General features: G+C 37.7%; 1 protein-coding gene across 3 annotated transcripts in view; it reads left to right on the forward strand.

The window, feature by feature from the left end:
* Positions 1–10,625, forward strand: part of cacnb4 (calcium channel, voltage-dependent, beta 4 subunit) — a 61,542-nt gene that overhangs the window by 40,076 nt on the left and 10,841 nt on the right. For 2 of the 3 annotated variants that reach the window (XM_015396513.1, XM_015396515.1), the window contains 5 exons: positions 3,029–3,151; positions 5,494–5,621; positions 6,266–6,345; positions 8,586–8,605; positions 9,308–9,388. In XM_015396513.1, the coding sequence (XP_015251999.1) occupies positions 3,029–3,151; positions 5,494–5,621; positions 6,266–6,345; positions 8,586–8,605; positions 9,308–9,388 (432 nt within the window). The remainder of the gene's footprint in view (positions 1–3,028; positions 3,152–5,493; positions 5,622–6,265; positions 6,346–8,585; positions 8,606–9,307; positions 9,389–10,625) is intronic. The other variant, XM_015396514.1, reaches the window with a different exon arrangement.

Raw genomic sequence — 10,625 nt, forward strand, 5'->3', positions numbered from 1 at the left:
TAGATCACTAAAATAAGATTATTCCTGATCAAAATCACACTCTAGACTGAACTTTAACAATATATTTTCTATATTACATTTTTGTATTTCAGAAAATAAAAAAGCAACTCAATCGTACTAGTAAGAATCAAGTTTTATATACCTAGAAATGTTTACACATTTTAAGTGGCAGTTTTAACATGTATCAACTTGACGGAATTTGTATTTATGATATCTTATCCTAAGGTAATTCCTTTCCCCTATTCGCCTAATCTTTTATGTGTAATATGAAAATAATTTCATTAGTTCTTCATGTGCTTTAAAAAATAAATAAATAAAAATGAAATGATCCGCATATCGCTCATATTAAACAAACTAAACACAAAATAAATCCCATATCCTGTCAACTGGGTTGTAGAATCCTCTCCAGATAAATATTTAGTTCTCTGTGAAAAAATGTCGATCGTTCTTTAATAAGATCCTCATCTAACGGACATGCAATGTTTGTTTTTAAAGCTAATCTGTGTAACAAACCTAGTTAATAATTTGTTGTTGTTTTATGCACAAACTACAACAAAAACCAGACTAAACCGCAAAATAAAACAGCGTGCTTGGATGTAAGGAGAGCGGAGACAGAGGAAACTCTATGTAATGCGCATTACTAAGGGTATGCTGGCCTGACGCGGTATGCTGAGCTTCTTGTGATTGGTTGCAAACCATCCCCTGTATGAAAAAATGCATTTGTGTATTGAGGCACATCTCAAAAATTCACACACAAATGCAGTGAAGTTTAAAGAAGACTGGTACTAATTTAATTTATAATTTTTTATGTACCAGAAATACATTGGTGAATCATGTGCTTTGCATGTGTGAATCTTGTATGCTTGTGTGAATCATGCTGTGTGTGTGTGTGTGTGTGTGTGTGTGTGTGTGTGTGTGTGTGTGTGTGTGTGTGTGTGTGTGTGCGTGTGTGTGGGTGTGTGTGTGTGTGTGTTTCAAGCTTATACTGTGTGTGTGTGGATCTTGTCCTGTGCATGTATGAATAATGTATTTGTGAAAATTAAGACTGAATTAGCTCCATAAAACAGCAAGTCATGAATTGTAGTTCATCTACATTCTCTATCAAATTTTGTCATAATTCAAAAGTGTAAAATCCCTGTATGCCCTGTATGTCCGTTTGCCTCTCAATGTACATTAGTAAATTAGATCTTGACAACTGTTAACTGATAATGTCAAAGAAATTTAACTCAACATTATACAGCAGGTTTTAAAAGTCTCTTGAATCTTTATTAAGCTTGTTTGCATGCCTTTTTTGGAGCTTTTTCTATTGCAACGTCAAAACGCCCTGATAAACAACTGTTATCTGTAAGAATCTTAATGCTGGAAATAGAACTATTTAAATAGCCAACAGCAGATGTTACAAGGTAAAACCAAAGGGGAATAAAGCAGAACTGTTAGCATTAATGCAGTGTCTTGTGATCACCTCTACTCCTCTAATGATATCAGGTGTGCTTATAATAAGATAAGAGTAACATCGGATGTAACCACATCAGCATTTCCCAGTTCTTTGGAGATAAACAGACTCAGGCTATGTCTTTTGTTTTGGTGTTGGTTCTTGTAAATACTGCAAGAGTCCAAAGGTGCCTAACCCCCTAGAAATCTTTAAAACCACCATCTACACAAATGAATGCATTTTTCATATGAGTGATTTAATGTCGAACTAGACGATACAAAAAGGTACAAGTGGAAAGTTTGTAGGTCGTTAAAAACATTTTACATAGAAAGACCTGGGATCTAATTTTGTAAAAAATTCCGTGGGATCTCTACTAAATGTTTGTTTATGCCTGAAAACGATGGATGCAAACGACATCTTAGAGTTATCAAACCATGCGCTTAAAAACAAGCACATTTTCTTGATCAATCAGTGCACACATGTGTGGGTAAAAGGCTCCACCTCATTTAGCCTTAAATGGTCCATGCAAAGAGCTGCATGAATGTTATTCTGTATTTAAATGAGCCAGCTGATTAATGTTACATCATGGTTACCGATGGTAACCACATGAAAAAAGAGCCCAGTTTTACTAAGGAAGAAATAGACGTGTTGGTGAATCAGCTAAAATGTTTGGTAGAGGCGTGACATATAAAAGAAAGTATTATTAATGCCAACACATTCAGAATCTATTAACAGTGACATCCAAGATGGCAGGCAGTATTTATGGAAAATTTGTTAGAATTATTTTTAATTAATTTGGCTAATTAATTTTGGATAGCAAAAATAGGTTTGGAGCACCTGAGTAGGCAAAGTGCTGCTGGTGGGGACTGGGAATCATTATGAGAGGGGGAGATGCTAGTAGACCCAAACAGCTTTTGGATTTTTTCAGACTTTAACAATGTTTAAAGAGGAGATAAAGCCCCTATTCCCACATAACTTCTTTGAGAGTTTTGTGCTTGCATGCATTTCAAGTGTAAGCGTCTTTTTTGGGGTGAACTGAATGACTTGCGAATGATTCCATTCTCTTTTTATTATACAAAAAGCAATATTGAAGACAAACACTGATTCCCGATCAAATAAGTTTTAGTCGGGAAGACTAACTCCAAATTGTGTGCTTTGTAATAAGCAGATAAGATAAATGCGGATTTATTTATGGTATCATGTAAACTTTGAGGCTATGGGATGAAATATGCAACCTAGAAAATGTGCTGTTGATCTGTTGTGATCGGAGCAGCTGCTGTCTGGTTGCCACCATTGTCAGATGGCCTGAAATGGCTCCTCCTCATCAGTGCTCATCCCTCCCTGGGCGACAAGCTGGCTGCATGTGCGATTTGTCTGCATGTGTGATGGTGCTGCTGGAAGAGCACGCTCGTGCTGAAAAAAATCCGCTCTGCAGAAAGAGAAGACGCTTGTTCTGTCATTATCCTCTCTGCAACTTCTGATGTTTTTCATTTTATCAATATTCAGATATGTATGTTAAGTAATTCAGTAGAAAACTGCGCAAAATGAAAAATAAACATGTGATAGTAATTAAATATTGCCCCATCTGTGTAACAGAGTAAAGCAGTAGCGTTTGCTGTGAGGACCAATGTGAGCTACTGTGGTGCGCTGGATGAGGACGTCCCTGTGCCTGGCACCGCCGTCTCTTTTGATGCCAAGGACTTCCTGCACATCAAAGAGGTACATTTCATGTGCAATTTGCTGACGCTGTACCTGTGGATGACTGCATTTATTCCAAACTGTAAAGTTTTCAACCGAACTGTACTTTAAAATCAATGGCTGTGGAACGATTGGACAGATTGTTATTAATGTTTTTGACTCTTTATTTTTTGGACTATGACCATTGTATAACTAGAAACAGCTACTGGAGGTAACGGCTGGCAATTGAGTTTAGTTTATTTAAAAAGAGGCAATTCACAACACAGGTAAGGCACTTTACAGAGACAATTCAATCAGATCATACAGTCAGATTGGTTCAAAGTTTTCCAAGGAAAACTAATTAATTGCATCATATTATTGACTTTTATCTGGTTTTATCTGCGCACTTTCATCTGGTTTGGTCTGCCGCGGTTTCCGTAGCGTCGTGAACTCTTTAAGACCTTTAAGACCTGCCTCCATATCTACTTTTAGAAATTTTTTAAAACCACTTATAAACCTGAGCAAAGTGCTCATTAAATAAGGACATAACATGAACACATTTTTCTGGGTTAATTGATTACACATATAAGCAGTTCTCTAGCTACCCTAATACATCCAATAGAAACAAGATGTGACTTTTCCTCATTTCCTTTAAACATTTTCAATTTTTTTTCTGCAAACTTCCATACATCTTTGTTGGATTTTAGGAAATAAACCAACAAAAAGTAATGCAAAATTGTCACGTGATAGGAATATAATTGTATATTATATTTAATTATAGGAATATATATCTTCCTCCTCCTTTACTCTGATACCCCCTAGTCTAGCCAGTGATTTTAGGATAGGTACAGCTATTATTAGAGAGTATTAGTTGACACCATGAGGAAGACTTAAATAAAAATGCTAGAAAGGTCAACAATAAAGTAGTGCTGACATTTCAAACAGTCAGCTTGGAAAAAAAACAACACAGGCTTTAAGCATCTCACTTAGATCTGTTCCGTCCGTTATCTTTAAAAGGAAAACCTATGGTGACCCTAAGTGTGGACAACGACATTAACTGAAACAGAGCATCAGTAAAAGATGTTAACAGAGCCCCAGTAACTCTGGAGGAGCTGTGAAGATGGCCAGCTCAGGAGGGGGAACCTGTTAATTGGAAAATGATTGGTTCGCAATCTAAAAAAATTGGCTTTTATAAAAAAAGTGGAAAGAGGAAAGCCATTGTCTTTTGATACATCCTCTGTAAAAATACCTGAGAACCTGCCAAAATGTGACCATCCACCTAAACTGACAGACCTTAACCAGAACAACAAAAACAATGCATAGGTCCTAAAAAAAATGCTTGTGCTATGGTTCTGTTGGCGCAATGTCAATGACACTCAGCTGCACAATCCACAAATCTACCCTCTTTTAGGACAATAGAGCAAAGAACACGGCTGTAAAACTATGCCGATAATAAGTCTAAGTTTCTTAGAAGGTGCTATGATCAATCTGAGGTTGAAAATAGAGCAAAATTTAGTGTAGCAGAAGCTGACACTTCATACACGTTCCACACCTTTTATAGACTGAAACATGAATGTGGAAAAAATATACTGTGAGGATGCATTTTTTTCCGCGGGGAGTCTGACAAAAATCTAAACACTGGTGATCTTAGAAACCTTGTAGATTCTAGAGAAGATTTAAAACTGGCTGAACTGAATGTGTGTAACTGATAGGAGGGATTTATTTAAAGAAAACGTAAATACTTACTATTGAAAACTGAGTCATTCAGAAAAAAAAAATCCATACTTCTGTTGCAATTTGAATGGTTTTTCATAGCTTAAGATAAAGTTTTAAAAAAATTGTCAGCAAGTCTAAAGTATTTCACTCTCCCAGGGATGCAAGAACAAAATAAAATCATTCAGCTCTTGTAGCCACGGTTGGAAAGTTTCTTTCAGCTTGTTTCCAATACATCTTTGGGGTCAGAATGTTTTTCTTTTGGATTGTGTCTTACTGCTATAATTTTAAAAAACTACGAAGGTTCTTGTGAAGAGTGAAATAATTTTGGCTGGGAAAAACTTTGATTCATTTCTTTAAGTAAAAGAACAAATTTTTAATTTTTTGCAGAGTATGTGCAGTATGAAATTGCTAAATGAAAAAAAAAAATCAAACAGAATTTGAATTTTTTTATTAACCTTAAAAAAAGAGAATATTTGCTCTTATTTTCTTAAGCAGTGACTCATCCAGGAGAACACAGTCTTTTTTTGCTGTGTGAGTTTAAAAATAAAAAAAGGTCTTAAAAATATGATGTCTTTGTTTATGATTTTACTGTTACTAATGTGACACCCTTGCTGTAAAATACGATGGAATTCTAACAGAGGTTTAATTATTTCCCTCTTCTTTTGCAGAAATACAACAACGATTGGTGGATTGGCCGCCTTGTGAAAGAAGGCTGCGAGATCGGATTCATTCCGAGTCCGTTGAAGCTGGAAAACATCCGGCTGCAGCAGGAGCAAAAGAGAGGACGCTTCCATAGGTGAGCATCGTTAGAGTGGAGGCATCTAGGAGAGCGGCAGATAATGCAAAGGAGACAGATAGATAGGGGTGATGGGAAGTTGGAAGATGGGAGGCGTTGGGTTTGTCCTAAGGGGAGAAACACTTCTGGGATGAGGAGCTCGGCTGGCAGTGAAACTGACAGATAAGCAAGAAGTCAGCTGGATGACTACCAAGTTGTGTTGTGTGGTCCAGCCTCTCAGAGGTGTTCCTGGGATGCGGCCATTGCTGAATTTTCCATCAGATGGAGCTGTTGGACTCCAGCCAACAAGATGATAAGTGATGCTGAGAGGATGCTGCTAGATAAAAGACTTGGCTAGCTAGGATCTTTTGCTTTTGTGAGTCTGTGTGAGTGTAGCTCAGCACCCCCCCCACTATTAGACAACGGCCACCCAGGTTTGTTGACTCATGTGCTTATTAATCTAAACTCTTTTTGCATATATTTTCTCCCTCAAAATTTATATTAAAGCTTCATTTAATGTTTACATATCACCTCTTTTTACACATGTATTCTAATTTATAATTACTTAAACTCCCAGATGAGGTGATTGTTGCTAGCTGCATTTTGCACGTGCTACACAGAATTCCAGATCTCTTTTCTCCTCCTGTTTTCCTTCATCGTTGCAGCAGCAAATCCAGTGCTAATTCCTCCTCCAGTCTGGGCGAAATGGTTTCCGGCACATTTAAACCAAACCCAAATTCTGCAGGTTGGTCGTTTTTGTATTCTACCTATTTGTTTTGAGAGGAAGTAGAGGGGTAAAATAACTGTCAATAAAAACAAATAAGTAGGTGACTGAATTTATAAATGTAAATCAATAAACAAATAAATTTACGAATTGTATCTGTTAGACATGCATTTGACATCAATTGTTTCATATGTAAAATACATTTTTAAATGTTATAAACACAAGTTACTAAGTTACTTTGCAAAAATACATGTACCAATCACAAATTTACATGTAACAATCTACAACCGATGAGGAAGCTGTTACACTCTTTACCAGTTGGTGGCGGTAATACACCTTAGAAGATATAAACAGAGCCAGTGGTTAGACTTAAGCTTAATTCAAATTCATGGGCTGCATCCTCCAACGACCCGGTCTATCTAGACTGGATACCCCGAGGTCTGTGAAAATAAAGAGAACGGAAGAGTTGGACTATATTAAACTGTACTTCGAATATTCACCACTGTTTGGTGCTAATTACCTTTTTCCTCTGGTTGTGGAGCAGCCGGTTTGCTTGGTGTTGCAATGAATATCGCGATATCCAAGGATACGTAAGATACACGGGACCCGTCCTTTTAATCGGGCAAAAAGAAGGACGCATTTGACGGCCGCATAACAAGGGTTATTGCAATCCGAACAGACCTCAGCGACGTGCTATGACATAATCGCCCGACGAATCAGGTCTTCGGAGGACGCAGCCCCTGAATTTCAATTAAGCTTTTATATCTTGTGTTGTCATTATTTTCTTGTTTAAATATTATTCAGCATTACCACCTGTCATTATTTTGGCACTGATGGACACCACCACTACCAGCTGGTATGAAGTGAATCAGCTTTATCAAGGGTTGTAGATTCCAGTTTGTAAATTTTGTGATTGCTTCTATGGTTACAATATAAATGTATAACTTTTATTTATTAATTCTAAGCCTGTATGTGATGAAAAGAAGTATGAATAAATATAAAATATACATTTTATATTTATTCATTCGCTTATCCGGGGTCGGATCGCGGAGGTAGCAGCTTCAGTAGGGAGGCCCAGACGTTCCTCCCCCCAGCCGCTTGGGCCAGCTCCTCTGGAGGAATGCTGAGGCGTTCCATAGGCGAGCTGACAAACATAGTCCCTCCAGCGTGCCCTGGGTCTCCCCCTGGGCCTCCTCCCAGTGGGACGTGCCTGGAACACCTCACCAGGAAGACTTCCAGGAGGCATCCTAATCAGATGCCCAAGCCACCTCAACTGGCTCCTCTCGATGTGGAGGAGCAGTGGCTCCCCGGATGACGGAGCTCCTCACCCGATCTCTGAGGCAGAGCCCAGACACACTACTCTTGTATTCAGGATCTCGTTCTATCATATCAGTCAGTCATGATCCAAAGCTCATGAGAGTAGAAACGGAGATCGACCGGTAAATCGAGAGCTTTGCTTTTTGGCTCAGCTCTCTCTTCACCACAACAGACCGGTACAGCGCACGCTTCACAGCAGACGCTGCACCAAATTTATTAATTTATTGTTATTAAATTTATTTGTCTATTATTTCATATTTATTGGCTTACATTTATGAAGTCAGGCTTCTAAGCATACATTCTTATTGACATGTATGTTAAGACAAAAAAAAACAACCTTAAAAAGAGGAGGTGGACTCAGGTTCCAGCTTGTAAAAACCTACAACGCAGTGATAGAGTTAATTCCTTCCCGCTATAATCTCAATCGTCCTTGGGGGAGACCAAAACATCTGGTCATTGTTGGCCTGGTCAGCCAGGCCAACAATGACCCTAACGACTCCCTTTTAAGAGTCATAGGCCAGTATCAGGTTTCGCAGGCCAACAACAACCTTAACGACTCCCCTTTACTAAGGGGTGGACCTGTTTTTTTGGTTCAATTTGCATGTTTTCTAAGCCACAACAAGGCTTTTGTGTGAGCCATCCTACAAGCCTGGAACTCAAACACTACTCCACATTTTGAATTGAGAAAACTTTCTGGATGGGAAGCAAAATGTCTTCTGGAAAACAAAGTCCAGTGGTTTGTTCTTTAACTCTTTCGGAATTCTTATTGACAGTTATCTCTACCCCATAAGAAATATTTATCTGATATTCAATGACACACACAGATTCTTTTTAATGCTGTTTTTAACTGTCTCTATGTTCAATCTGATGTTGCTATTTCTCTTTTGTATAAAGCACTTTTTACAGTTCACTTATACTGTATCAATTACTGTTTTTAATTTCAGGAAAGCAGAAACAAAAAGTGGTAAGTGAAAATAAATGTCATAACTTTTTTAATCATGTTCTTAATCATGCTGTCAATTCTGGTGATTAATTGGAGGGAGTTGGGCCCGATTCTAAACAGCCATTTATACATCTTTACACTATTTAGTTTTCAGTTACTTATTTTGAGCACCTAGAAAAAATATGCACACATATACATATTTAAAAAAAACAACTTTTAGCATGTTGTCATATTCCAGCTACAGTCAGACATTAAAGCAATACTGTGTAACTTTTAGGGCTGGCAGACGAATAAGTTCCAGGTTTACCGTGCCCCTAAAAGTATCTGGCACCATTACACTGTTGCCTCCCTCACTGTCATCACTGACTTATTTGGACCCGCAGACATAAGTCTTGGAGTTACTTGTAAATTGGAGGCTACATTCGCCCCTCTAGATTAATTCCCACGTTCGAGAAAACATTTCAAGAGCTTATACTAGAATAAAAAGACATTTGTTATCTTAGCTTTTCAGACATGTGAATATTTTTTGGGCTTATGTTTTGTGCTTAGAATAGATAAATTCATGATTATTTCACAATTGTTTTACAACTTAGCCAAGCTTTGGTATGAAATAGCCACATGTGATTTACATTAGGATATATTTGAAGAATATATGGTGAGGTAGAGAGTTGGGATGACAGTAATATAATGTGATCATGTAACTATTTGCTCTCCCCCCTCCAGGCTGAACACGTCCCTCCATATGATGTGGTTCCTTCGATGAGGCCGGTGGTCCTGGTAGGACCATCCCTTAAAGGCTACGAGGTAACTCTAAGCCTCTTCTTTTTCTAATGCTCACACAGATGTATTCATATATTGTAATTATTATATTTATTTGTGAGGTTTCCTCTCTGAAATAGCATATCTGAGCTACTGGTTGCAGTGTGCTCACCCTGCAGGGGACTTTTGTTCATTTGCTTCACGATCACAACATTAAAATCAAATCTGCTCGTTTGTTTGTTGGAAATGCACACCCAGAAAGGTGACAGGGAGCACTGAAGTCAGTTGTCATGGAATCACGCTCCTCGCCTCCCATTCCGGTGTTGCCTTGGTAACAACCTTCTGGGTAAACTGCGTCAGTCTGAAAAAGTGGAGCATGGGTCGAAATTAGAAACACAGAATAATGTGAACCATGTTAGAGGTTTTTGAAATTAAGTGGGTGGGTGGTAAAAAATCCTAAATCTTTTTTTTTTTTCTTCCCGCGTCTGTTGCTATGGGTTTTGTTGTTCCCATGCGATGTCTCAGTCCTAAAGTACAGTAAGAGCAGACAGAATGTCTACTGGATCTATTGTATCGTTTAGTAGATGATGAATAGATCTGTCCAGTGTGTCAGCCTCCTATTAGAATGATACAGCTGTTGCTGTAGATTTTTCTCTAAGGATATATAAGCTTCATAAACTCAAACAGCACATTACAAGCAGAGATGTGTACTGAATACCCCACAACCTCAGTCTTTGCACTTGTTTGCTCCATGCTCTATGACAAACCACATTAAACCCCTTAGCAACTATCAGGCCTATCTGAATAAATCTAAGGAACAGCTGGAAAGAATATTGTTGTCTGCTTTTGATTCATTTATTCATCTTTGGGTAAAGCAACCAAAATACTTTTTTCTTAATGTTTAGGGGAAATTATCTGGTCAAATCAGCTGGATTGAAAAAAAAAAGATAAATTCAAAAATTTTTATTCCTGCCTTGAGTTAGCTTTTTATTAACCTTCAAAGCCAAACCCCTGAAATTTATTTTCTTTCAAACTAAATCTTGTCATTGGACATCCTGACAAATATTTTTTTTTTTTAGATAAGTTCAATTAGATACGTTATTCGTATAATATCTGATACTTTAAGCATTTTTGTGCAGCTTTTTAAAATAGATTTTATGTTTACAACATGTAAAGATGCACCAATCCAATTTGAGGATCAGATGTCGGCCCCAATTATATGTATTATATGTAATTGCGTTATATCAAACTGGTCCTATAGTCACTCTATTACATATGGAGT

This window comes from Cyprinodon variegatus, unplaced genomic scaffold (assembly GCF_000732505.1).
Source record: "Cyprinodon variegatus isolate N-32 unplaced genomic scaffold, C_variegatus-1.0 Scaffold801, whole genome shotgun sequence".
In the NCBI taxonomy this organism is placed as follows: domain Eukaryota; kingdom Metazoa; phylum Chordata; class Actinopteri; order Cyprinodontiformes; family Cyprinodontidae; genus Cyprinodon; species Cyprinodon variegatus.